Raw genomic sequence first — 13942 nt, 5'->3', positions numbered from 1 at the left:
GTAAACAGAGGTGTTGGTTTGAATCGATTCAAATAAATAACGGTAATTAAAAATAATATAAAAAAGATAAACAAGTGCATTTTGTGAATTCCCGGGAAACCAATAAACCAAAATATAAAAATTTGAAGTTTGTTCCGTTCTCCATTTGGGAGACAGATAAAATCTCTTTGCCAAATACATACCTCCTAATGGGTGTGGCCACAGCAGCTGGTGATGCTGTTGTATTCGTTGGGGTGTTATATGCGGGTGTTGTAGATACCGCAGGACTAACTGGTGGCGATTTCCTAAATTAGAAGAAAGCAAAGAGAAAAATTAAAATATTTGCTGAAATAAAAACATATTTAAATACTACACACATCCACATATACACAACATTAAGAAGTACCAAAACTAGATTTGTTTTGAAAAAATAAAGTTATTTGTTAATATTGTTAATTACAACAAATAAAAAAAGTTAAATAGTGTAATGAAGAGTGTATTATGATCAGTTATACGAATAGAATGAAAGATATTTGCAGTATTAAATGATTAAAATAAAACCAATATATCCCCCAACACCAGAAATAGAAATACAACAATGAGGAGTTAAAAAGGATAAATTCGGTCAGATAAAACATGTAATATCACCACCATCCAGGAGTAATCTTTTTTTAATTTTCGCCTTGGGATATACCTTTAAAAATATGTTTTAAAAATCTACGCCTTGGGAAATACCTCTAAAAATATGTTTTAAAAATCTACGCCTTGGGAAATACCTCTAAAAATATGTTTTAAAAATCTACGCCTTGGGATATACCTTTAAAAATATGTTTTAAAAATCTACGCCTTGGGATATACCTTTAAAAATATGTTTTAAAAATCTACGCCTTGGGATATACCTTTAAAAATATGTTTTAAAAATCTACGCCTTGGGATATACCTTTAAAAATATGTTTTAAAAATCTACGCCTTGGTATATACCTTTAAAAATATGTTTTAAAAATCTACACCTTTAAAAATGTGTTTTAAAAATCTTCGCCTTGGGATATACATTTAAAAATATGTTTTAAAAATCTTCGCCTTGCGATATACCTTTAAAAATATGTTTTAAAAATCTACGCCTTGGTATATACCTTTAAAAATATGTTTTAAAAATCTACACCTTTAAAAATGTGTTTTAAAAATCTTCGCCTTGGGATATACATTTAAAAATATGTTTTAAAAATCTTCGCCTTGCGATATACCTTTAAAAATATATTTTAAAAATCTACGCCTTGGGATATACCTTTAAAAATATGTTTTAAAAATCTACTCCTCAGGATATACCTTTAAAAATATGTTTAAAAAATCTACGCCTTGGGATATACCTTTAAAAATATGTTTTAACAATCTACGCCTTTGGATGTACCTTTATTGTTTTTAAATAATTTAAGTCTTAGGGTATACCTTAAGAAATGTTTAATATTTTAAAAATTTGAACTTTCGATGATCCCCATAGACCATTTTATGTGGGAGCTACCAGAAGGAGTGTACCGATGGGCCAAATCTTTAATTTAGTTTGAACGAAAGATTATGAGGTGCATTTGGCATCAAATCGGACATTCCATGCCATTTCTTATTGGAAATTTTGTCCCATTGTATGGAAGAAGAATTGAGCCAATGGCCCCCATCTTTGGATTCGATCTAGAAATCGATCTAAAAATATTACGATGAGCAAAGTATAGAAATTTCATTTTGCAGTAGCAAAGAGTATACGCCCTCCTCATTATTCATACGCCTGAGTGTATAAAAAGGCATCGGAAATGTATGCCTAATAAAATTACGAATAAAAGTTCGTAGACTTTCAGTTGCCCTGTTTGCCAATGATTATAGATGAACGGAATTTGTTGATTGGGGCAATGATATAAACTACAGAACTTAGACGTATGATAATTGTACATCAGGAATATGAACTGGTTCGATTAGGTAGAGACGAATTTTAGGAGATTTTCCAGACTTATTGAATATTCAAGATCTAGTATTACAGATACTAAATTTAAAACTACCCAGATCCATAACCAAAGCCAAAAGTAAACCAATGAAAAAAAAAAACAATCGAAACATAAAACCATAGAACCACTAACACCACTACAACAAGACAATATCTAATATAAAATACACCATTTTTAGATGTTATTCGAAACTATGAAGGATTTTTATACATCGAAATATTTTATATAAAGGGAATCCATTTCGGGTCGTCAGTATAGATCAGATAAAACTGATGTCTTTTATATAGATATGAAACACATGGGAACACTCATCTCAGGCCAATTAGAATATATAGAATATCCATCTGATTCCTTATATAGAATACCCATGTAAGTTCTTGTATATATAGGTTAATCATCTGAGGTCATCTTTATATAAAAATCGTAACAGAGATCTTCTATATTTATAAAACCAATCTAAGTTCTTCTATATATAGAAAACCAATCTGAGGTCTCCTATGTGGAGAAGACCCATTTAAGGCATTGTATATATGGAAGGCCCATCTGAGGCCTTCTATATATGAAAGGTCTATTTCAGTTCTTCTAAATACAGAATACCCTTCTGTATTGGAAAACCCGTCTAAGACCCTCTATATAACCCTTTCAGACCCCAAGACAATAATTTATATCTGATATATTTGTAATTAAAACATGAGCCATATTTTAAGCTCGTTCCCAGTTTATTTTATTCTCTTTGTTCCAAAGTGATAACAAAAGCAATAATTAACAGACCCATACACATGTTTATACTGACCTCTCTTAAAAATTGTAAGATCTTACAATGGATTAAGCTGGATCTGAAAATGTTCTATATCCCTTTCAGACCAATCTGAGTTCACCTTTATGTTGAAGGCTCATCTGAGGACTTCTATATATGAAAGATCCATCTGAGCCCTTCTAAATACAGACTACCCTTCTGAAGTCTTCTACATACAGAAAACCCATTTATGGTGTTGTATATATATATATATATATATATATAAACCACCTGAGACCGCCTATATATAGACAACCCATCTGAGCCCTTCCATATATGGAAGACCCATCAGAGGCCTTCTGTATATAGAAGTCCCATCTGAGGCCTTCTATATGTGAAAAATCCATCTGAGGTATCCCATATAAGGTATTATATATAAAAAAACCAATTTAACCAATTGGGGACTTTTATATATGAAAGATCCATCTGAACCCTTCTAAATACAGAATATACTTCTGAGTCATCGGAGGCAGAAGACCAATTTATGATCTTGTATATATAGAAATCCCACCTGAGGCCGCCTATTATATAGACATCCCCTCTGAGGCCTTCTATATATGGAAGACCCTTCTGTATATAGAAACCCCATCTGAGGCCTTTTATATGTGGAAGATCCATCTGAGGCCTCCTATATATAGAAATCCCATATAAGGTATTATATAAAAAAACAATTTGACCAATTGAGGACTTTTATATATGAAAGATCCACCTGAGCCCTTCTAAATACAGACTACACTTCTGAGGCATTCTATATACAGCAGACACATTTTTGGTCTAGTATATAAAGAAATCCCACCTGAGGTTACCTATATATAGACATCGCCTCTGAGGTCTTCTATATATGGAAGACCAATCAGAGGCCTTCTATATTTGGGAGATACATCTGAGGTCTCCTATATATAGAAATCCCATATAGGAAATTCATCTGCAACCTCCTATATATACAACACCCATCTGTGGCCTTTATATAGAAAATACATATTTGAAGTCATCTATACATAAACTTACATGAGGACCTACTTTATACAAATGACCCATAAAAAGTCTTACATATACGAAAACCCATCAGAGGTCCACTATATATAAGGCTAACCTGAGGTCCCATATGAGACCATCTATACAAGATCCATCTGATATCCTTAAAAATTCCGTATAATCCTTCTAAAAATGGTGTAACTCTAAAAACTAGGTTATATTTACACACAAAAAAGGACAGAAAAAAGAAAAGAAAATATATATATAGGGAGGACACAATGGACAACAACAGAAACAGAAGAAATAGGAAAACAAAAAAACAAACCATAAAAGAAAGAAAGGCGGAAACAAAACGAACAAACAAACCTGATATATATCTGTTTGTGATCTTTGAGTGAAGCTGATCTTTGCACGGTATAAATGGGGCTCGAACTAATATTCGAGGAGGAGGAAGAATACAGGGGAGAGGTGGTATATTGGTTGACGACAGTAGCAGTTGCGGATGATTGTGTTGTTGCTGTAGCAGTAGCAGAGGATAGAGAGGAAATATTGTGTTGTTGTTGTGTTGCTGCAGCAAATGGACTATTGGCAATTGTTGTTGTTGTTGTGGCGTTCGAGGCAGGCAATGATGATGGCGAAAATGTTGTTGGTGATAATAGTGATGCTGTTGTTGTTGTGATAAATGTTGTGTTTGTTGTGTTGTTGGCGGTGTTGCTACAACTACTACTGCTGCTGCCGTTGTTGCCAGTACTACTACTGCCAATGGCAATGCCACTACCACCACTACTACAACTACTGCTGCTATTGTTACTATTGATGTTATTGCCGCTGCTAATGTTTGTGTTAATGTTGTTACTGTTATTGTTCAGATTATTGTTAATGTTATTGTTGTTAACATTATTATTTTGCTGTTGTTGTTGTAGCTGTTCCTGCTGCTGTTGTTGATGAAGCTGTTGTTGTTGTTGCAATGTAGCCGATATTATGGGACATGAATTGGCTTTGATGCGTGCACGCAACTCATTGTATTTTTGATAGAATCTGTTTTTTTTTTTGGATTTTTGTATTGCCAATTTCGTTTTTTTGGTTTTGGGATTTTCAAAGTGGATTTTGATTTTTTTATTCAAGCAACAAATAATAGTAAATGCATTTCGTTTGTGTATTCATTTGATGACCAATCCAACAAGGTTATATTGTTGTTTTATGGTATGATTTATTTTTTTTTTTCGATTGAATTTTTTGTTTGATTTTTTTTCAATTTCCAACACACAAAACAAATAAAAGAAATGAAAGAAACACAATGGCAAAATCATATGAAAAAGAGGGTAAATTTAAAAATAAAAAAATAAAAATTGTGATTAGTTGTTGGTTAATCTTTTTTTGGTTTGGTTTCAATTTTATACTTAATAATTTACTATTACACAACAACAACAAATTTATATAAATAATATAATTTTAAAAGAAAAATACAACAACACACACAGACACTCTGTTTATATTTATTTAAAATTTCCGTCAAGTACAAAAATTTGGTTTAGCATACTACACAAATTCTCTGATGAGTTCGCGCGTCCACTTCACTGATCACCGGTCTAAACGAATCATCGCACACACTGCCCGTCGTCGTGCTGTTGTTGCTGCCGGTGGTTAGTGGTGCTGGCAGTAGTTATGATGATGACAAACTTTCTGATTTGCGTCGAGTTTATTACTGTTGTAGTAGCTTTACCCCGCAAAGTTAACAAAATGAAATTCTCAAGAATTTTGCACAGTGGGTTTCGTGCAATTGAAATTGAGAGTATTGTCGAGATATTCGTAAATATTAATACACAAAATAATTCCCTTGTAATGATGTTACATTTGTCAAAGTTGGTGCAATTAGGAATCCCTAAGGGGATTTGGAAAAACTTTCAAATCGATATTGCTGCAATTAACCATTATGGTGTATCCCTAAATCCTACATAGTAGTGCTGCTAAGTATTGTTGAATTTTGGTGCTACATTTATTGATTGTGCAGAAAAAAAACTACTCAATTCATGCCTATGTTTGTATCCTCAGTCTTATCTACGGCAAAAATGGGTCTCATCGAAATATCGATCTTAAAACCCAAGCTTCTTAGGACCAAACCTGTTTCCGTAGTATTTAGAAGGTCTCAGATGGATCTTTCACCTGTAGAATGCCTTTGAGGCACCTGAAATACATACATAAAGGACCTCAAATGGTATTTTTCATATAGAAGACCTCCGATTTTCAGTTGTCTAAATACAGAGGAAACCCCCTATAAGGCCGTCTATATATAAAAACCCCATCTGGGGTCTTCTTCTTATATGAAAAATACCCATTTGGGGTCTTTTATGTATGGGAGGTCCCTCTAATGCCTTCTGCAGATGAAAGATCCATCTTAGCCCTTCTAAATACTACGGAAACAGATTTGGTCCTAAGAAGATATTTCGATGACACCCATTTTTGCCGTAGATAAGATTGAGGATACAAACATAGACTTGAATTGAGTAGCCTTTTTCCATATACAGAAGGCCTCAGATGGGTTTTATAAATATTAGAAAATCTCAGATGGGGTTTTTATATAAAGATGACCTCAGATGAGTTTTCTATATATACAGAAATTCACATGGGTTTTCTACACAAAGATTCAGATGGATATTCCATATATAAGATCTCAAATGAACACTTTATTTGGATCAGATCTATATAGAAGACCCTCAATGGATCTTCTTCATTTAAAATATTTCAGATTTTTTTTTTATTCGAAAAGTTGTTTTTTATTCAGCATAAGTTTCCAATTAATTTTATAGCCTCGGCCGTATAAGTAATGAGGGTGTGTGTACATTTCGACGCCTCCGAACCATAGTATGCTAAGTCGACTTAGCATGTTTTAAAGTTCTTTGCGTTTTTAGATACTACGGTCCTTAATTTAAATTCTCTGAAATTTTGGTAATCATCGGCCAATCCAAACCAAAGTTATAAGCAAAAATGTACTTAGCATGGCACGTAAGATTCAAGAAACCTCCATACTTTGAGAGCTTCTGCTGAAAAACTCTTTTTTAGACTTAGCATAATATTCTTCGGATGCGTCGATTTGCTTTATCGAAATATTGGTTTTAGACCCGTATGAGAGAATTTAAAATCGATTCACCCAAACTTTGCACATCATAATAGGTTTTCCGAACCTGAACCTTGGTTCTCAAGGGCAAATATCTTTTGGTATCACTCTACAGATGAAGAGAAGTAAAGTGAAGAATGAATCCTGTGTGTCTGTCTAAACTTGGCAGAACTCAATATTTCTTCTACTGCCCAAATATTTAGTTTAATTACCGCCAATATAGGTTTATCATCTCAGATAGCTCGCACACTATTTTCGGAATAAAATATTTATTTATATTCAAAATGTTATTCTATTTATTGGATCCAAAAAAGAAAAAAAAATTATTTAAAAATGTAATAAGATTTTCGAAAAAAAAATAATTTTAAGTTTTTTTTTTAAATTTTAGTAAAAATTATTTTAGAAAATAAATAAATAATTATTTATTTGATATGAACCACTGTTCGCAAAATATTATTCTATTTAGTGAATCCAAATAAGAAAAAAATTATTTAAAAATATAATAAGATTTTTAAAAAAATTATTTTAAGTTTTTTTAACAATTTTAGTAAAAATTATTTTTGAAAATAACTAAATAATTATTTATTTGATATGAACCACTGTTCACAAACTAACGTTATTTCATTTTGTTTTTGGCTCTTTTCTTCATATAAATTCCCACCTCCCTCTACTCCTCATATCAGTCGTCGCATTGCCTTACAATTAATCTTTTATTTTTTTCAGATTGTATTCACTTTTTTTTCAAAAGTATTCGGTTTTGTTGACAAAATGCCACTCTATGATTCATTCATAAAAATGTGAGTTGTTAACGATGGTGCTGCTGGTGTTATTATTTTCGAAGATATTTTAACCACACCACCAACCAAAAGTGGTAATAACAACTTAAGAATAATGCTTGGAGATCCAAAAAGAAAGAAATAGAGGGAGAGAGAGAAGCAACACAACATATCGAAATACTATAAACAAATAACTATTTTGATGATTTGTTTGTTAAATGGTTTGAATATTATCGGCCAGCAGTGGGGCACAATAAATTGTATTTTAATCTCGGAAATAAAAGCGAAATACAAATAAAATACTACTGCAAAAGCAATAATAAATAATATTTATTTTGAACAAATGATTTAATCAATTACAATGAAATCATAATAGCAAAAGATAATAAGAATGACGGAGCAGTGAAATAAATAATTTAAAAAATATATATTAAAGAGGATAGATACAAACATATGGCAATGAAGGAATCGTAAAAAATAGTCCTTCAAGAGGTGTGGGAACCAAAAAAATCAAAAAATCAAACATTTTTTGATAACCCATCGATTCCAATTTTTACACGTTTCTCTGTGAGTGTATAGCTATCGTATGAACTAGGATAAAGCCAATCGGTGAAGATCTTCCTTATTTTTTAACTTGGTTTTTGGTCAAAAATCGGCGATTTTCCAAAAATATTTTTTTTCAAAGGTCCGTCATTTTATTAATTTTAGAGCGAAGTCAATAATCCTAGTTCATACGAGAACCAGACATGTACTCTTTCTAACACCGTTGGAATTTTCGGATTCCGATGTTCCAGTGAGTAGTTATCACGCCCGCCATCAAAAATAAGGCCTTCTCTTTAATTACAAAAAACAACAACAAAACAATTACAAATTTTTTTTGTAAATTATTTTTCTTCTCTTTTAAATCTTCAAATATATATGTGCAAAGTTACAAACCAAGCATTGGTATTGATTTACCAGCCCATTGAAAATCTTGAAAAATTAATGCCCTTAAATGTGCCCTTAAATGTGGCATATTTCTAAGATGACCTAGAGGGTATATTTTATTCCGCAAGGAGGCTTTTTAAATAATTCTGTGAGGAGGTATTTTATACGATGGTAATTTTAAATGTAAAATTATTATAGATCCTTCAAAATGCCTACAATGGAACGGGAGGCTATGTCAAAATTGTCTCCAAAGAGATATATTATCTTTTGAGGATCTGAAATGCGATATATTAAGAACATCGATCGGAAAGAGATACCAAATCCTTTAAAACTTTTAAAATCGGTTATGTTTAAAAATGAGTGATAGCTCCATATACTAGGTCCAAGGAACATATATTTAACCTTTCTGTGAGGTGGTATGTTATCTACTGAGAATTTAAAGTTCAACAGGGTCTGTCATGAGACGGGGGCTGAAAATTGTATCATATAGTCGGCCCCGTCCGACATTACTACTTTCCATAATAGTTTATTTATATAATTTGGTCATTTGTTGTGTCACATTCAAATATAGAGAGGTACACAATGTGACTGATGTTCCGCTAAATCGACATGCATTTTCTCCTCTGTAGTGGACAGGACTTAACATTAATGACATATTGCAACCATGCAATGCGCCTGAAACAGCTGAGCTAAAAATTGATGTAGATCTTCGTATAAGCGATGAAATGAAAATATCGAAAGGCAGGCACCTAGAGTTTCTTTTGTCTCCATGTGCGTTTCTCTATTCCTTGAGGAGCCTGGGCGGAGTCGATGCGTGTTTTATTAAAGCCATGGAAAGCTCTTTTCCTCATCATGTGGTCTATTAGAGCCCTGATAGGAAAACCGTGTTGCAGCCTTCAGTGCGTCTTTTTGAAACGACACACGGCGTGTCGTTTTGGTTGTCAAAAATCGAATGTCACAGTTGGGACCTTAGGTGTATATATGGACCCATCGACGTGGGTATTCAGAGAAAGCCGCATCTCCACTGTCAAAGCGGTACTTGTTCTCCTACGCAAGCATATTTTCATATTCCTATCACATATTTTAATTGACTTGGTATCATTTTCCTAAAAAAATAAGAGGCCAGGTATATTCCACAGAAGCATTCTAACAGACGTCGCATTTTCGAAGTACCATTGACATGAAATTGGATGGACTAAAATATGTCATATATATCTAAATGTGCACCGACTTAGATCATCAATCCATAAACATGCCATTCCACACATATATTAATTCATTTGGATAGATATATCAAAATAATTACGTAAATCGATTTAAAGATATATAATTGGACAATGGTTAATAAAAAAAATGTGAAGTCTATTTACCTTAAATCGTTCTATAAAATATATATGGGAGCTATATCAATTTTGTACGTTGTGCAAAATTTCCCCAATTTATATATGGGTTTGTTATTGGTCCAAATAAATGAGCTGATGTTGTGTGAATCCAAGTCCAAACGTTGTACAAAATGTTGTGTGAATCGGTTTAACATTGGGTCTTTGTTGCACCATTTCCTTAAAATCGGACTAAACTTTATATGGGAGATATATCTAAATCTGGTCCGATTTCAACAAAACGTTGCATACCTTCATCTGGACCTAATTCAGTACGCTGTGCAAAATTGTATGGCAATCGGTCTAACATTTAGTCTTTGGTGCACCATTTACCTAAAATCGGACAAAACTATATATGGGAGCTATATGTAAATCTGAGCCGATCTTCATGAAACTTAATGCACATCACTCTAGTCTTAATTCAGCACGCTATTCCAAATCTCGTCCGAATCGAGAGATATACAGGGACTTTAGTACACCATTTACCTTAAGACCGACGAAAATATATATGGAAGCTATATCTAAATCTGAACCGATTTTCAAGAAACTTAGCACACATCCTTCTTGACTTAATTCAGTACACTATATCAAAATTCGTGCAAATCGAAAGATATATAGGGACATTGGTGCACCATTTACCTTAAATCGAACGAAAATATATATGGGAGCTATATGTAAATCTGAACCGATTTTCGGCAATTTCAATAGGGTTTGTTATTGGGCCAAATAAATGAGCTGTACCAAATTTCATTCAATTCGGATAATAAATGCGACCTGCACTTTGTTTACAATTTAACATGGACAGACAGAAGGACATGGATAAATCGACATAGAAAGTGATTCAATGCATATTCTCAAATGAAACCATATGTCTATCTCGTTTCCTTTTGCCTGTTACAAACATATGCACAAATACATAATACCCTGTACCACAGTGTGGTGAAGGTTATATAAAAGCCCTAAAAGGCCCAGCACTTATACAAAGATTTATTTAATTACTCATTAAAAAACCAGCTTCTCGCAAAATGCTTGATCTATACGAATACTGTTTTAAATGAATTTAAAACCAGTGAGCGGAGCAGTATCGTCGGACCGACCATATGATACCCTACACAACTTCCACGAAAAACTAACTTTCTGTGGATTTATATTCTGAGCTTGGGCAATTTTTCGCGATATTTGAACCATTTGGACCAACTAGAGGCCGACAATTATTACTAATGTTCAGTACAGCCCTTCTAATTACTTGTCCAGATTCCCATCCCTTGTGTTGTGATCTTCTTATTCCCATTGGAGCCTATAGATCGACTCGAAGAAACACAAAAAATTTAGTTTTCGGTCACTTCATCACAATATAATTATCTGATCTTCACCGAAAATTATAAACGTTATCCTTGACCATTACTGGAACTTCATGGAACATTTTAAAGCGATCAGCGCTATATTTCCGCCCTCTAGTGTGGTAAAGCGTTACTAAATAATATCTGAATACATAAGCACCGGTAAATGTCTAAGTGTAACTCCCACATCTGAGTACATACGACCATATAATTGGTATCAATTTAAAGGCAAACCACTGCCCTTGGATATACCAACAACTTTTCGGGTCTATGTCCTTCAGGGGTAAATCTATACGTTATAGAATCCACATTTTGTAATTGTTCACACAAAAGTCAGGGTCCATTTGACCCGCTAAATGTTGACCGATCTTTATCAAAACAGGCATGCTTAATCTTTGGCCCGATCCCCTCCTCTATGTAAAAATTCGCGATGTTTGGGTCATAATTGGGGCATCTAGAGTTCAACCTAAAAATTAATAGGTACATACCGTTCAACTCTTTACCAAAAACAAATTTCTTGGAAAATGTATTATTCAAAATTTCGTGAAGATTGACCACTGTGCATAAAAAGGACAGACGGACGATCACACACATGTGATTGATCACAATATATATGAAAATTCATACTTAAAGGTGGGTCTAGGACCAATATTTCGCGGCGTTACAAACTCTTGGGGCTGCACAAAGCTATATTACCCTGACAACATAGTTATGTAGGGTATAAATAGTCTATTTTAAAGTCCCCTTCCACTCTACAAAGAAAACTTCCTCCGACTCTTTTAGGAAGACCCTCTACACATGTTCTATGAAAACTCCTATAAAATTGGTCTACGACTTCAATCTCCATCTAAATCATTTGCAGATATAAACTAATTAGTTTTTAAATTTGTAACAAATCAAAACATCATAATTTATGCCATAGATACTACTTTGAAAATAGATTATATCCCACTCAAATAGAAAGTTTTATAAAGTTTCTATAACAAGTAAATTAATGGTAAATATCAAAGATTTTTTAGGTACTGCATTAAAATAACAAAACTAATTGAGCGATAAGAACAGAAAGAATGCCAAATGGAAAGCAATGTTTTCTTTTTATATTTTGAAAATTTCATCCATACATTCATATTTCTTAGAAACAGCAGCAGCAAAATAACAATTACTTCTTATGAGCATTATCGAAAAAATGCATTTTGTTAAGCGTGTTATCACTAATAACAACAAAACAAAATAGAACTACATAGATAAAATCGGACAACTATTTTTTGGAGTATATAGCTAAACAAACTTTACGGAAATTTTAAATAAATTGAATAATAGAATACTGCGATATTGTTTTTCTTCTTTCTTTTCAAAATAGTATTAAAAAGCAAAACACACAGATGACACAAACAAATTAAAATATTGATGTAGAAAAAAAAAGAAATTCAATCGTTACTTACTTTTCATCATTCTCAAAGCTTTGAGTTCGTCTAAGTATAACATCTGTGGTTTCTGTAGTACCGGCATTTGGTGTTGTTGCTGTTTTATTCACATCAATGACATCAGGAACTTCTAATGCATGGGAATGAGGAAATAAAACAATTGTAGTATTTATTAATTAATAAAAAATAATTTTTTGCTTACGATTTTTACTTGGACTGTCATTAGTGGTACGCACTCGTGCGACATTATTACGACGCCATGGCGCCTCATCTTCTGTGGCGGGTGGTTGTTCGTTTGTTTTTTGTTGCTGTACAGATGTTTTATCATCTAATAAAAAAATTGAGAAATTAAAAAATGTTAATACTATTATCAAAAAATTTTTGAAAATATGGAAAATAAACAATACATATACAAAACAATGTTTATTAAACATTTAGGTTTCAATTAAACGATAACATAAAAATTTGTTTTTTTAATAAAATTAATTTTTTAAAACAATTTAATATATAAAAACTTCACATAGCTAAATGTATATTTTATTCGATATTTTTTTAACATTTCTAATTATGCAAAGAATTTTAAAATCCATTCAAATTAAACAGATAATACACCAAAATAAAGAAATCAACCCTATCAGATTTATATGATATCGAATTAGTTTATATAAGCTAATCATATGCTTATCAGAGACTGTAGAGGGTTAAATTTGAAGCCTCTTTGGGGTAAATTATGGGAAGCTTGATTTATATATTAATCTTCTTGGTAGCTGATATATATATATATATATATATATATATTCCATTCAACAAGCAATAGTCCATATAATTTAACCATATGGATTTAATCGTAGTAACGTTATCTGAAGCTCTACTTGACGCTCCCGCAACAGTTTTAAACGCTTTGTATGGTTGCTATATGTTATCGATGAGAAGTCTTTTTCATTTTATTATACAGAAAAGAAAATGAATCCAAATTTAGCCGAAAAGCCCACAAGCTTCCGAACGTATATGATGTTTTCATCCATCTTTAAAGACTCCTTCTACTCTCCTCCGACTGTTCTTGGAAAGTTCTCCAAATGTTGTATAAATACCCGACTCAACTGTTCTAGGAAAACCCAAAACCCCCTCAAACTCTTCTATTAATACTAACTTGAGTTCGTCTGTAACCCTAGCTCCTAGGACACCCTGGCATTCAGCTCATGTATAGCGAATTTCAGCTCTTGAAACTTTCCTCCCTTCA

The 13942-nt window shown here is 32.6% G+C and overlaps 1 protein-coding gene across 1 annotated transcript in view; it reads right to left on the bottom strand.

Annotated features, from left to right (window-relative positions):
• The window catches only part of LOC133338317 (protein phosphatase 1 regulatory subunit 12A-like), a 43724-nt gene that overhangs the window by 22279 nt on the left and 7503 nt on the right, over window positions 1-13942 (bottom strand). Inside the window, exons 5-7 of the mRNA XM_061546493.1 lie at window positions 12905-13030; window positions 12721-12832; window positions 183-284 (exon numbers count right to left, since the gene is read on the bottom strand). Of these exons, the coding sequence (XP_061402477.1) occupies window positions 183-284; window positions 12721-12832; window positions 12905-13030 (340 nt within the window). The remainder of the gene's footprint in view (window positions 1-182; window positions 285-12720; window positions 12833-12904; window positions 13031-13942) is intronic.

This window comes from Musca vetustissima, unplaced genomic scaffold, assembly GCF_032173495.1.
Source record: "Musca vetustissima isolate MV318-11 ecotype Yass unplaced genomic scaffold, APGP_CSIRO_Mvet_v1 utg35097, whole genome shotgun sequence".
NCBI classification, from domain to species: Eukaryota; Metazoa; Arthropoda; class Insecta; order Diptera; family Muscidae; genus Musca; species Musca vetustissima.
This window is presented reverse-complemented; position numbering and strand designations above follow the sequence as displayed.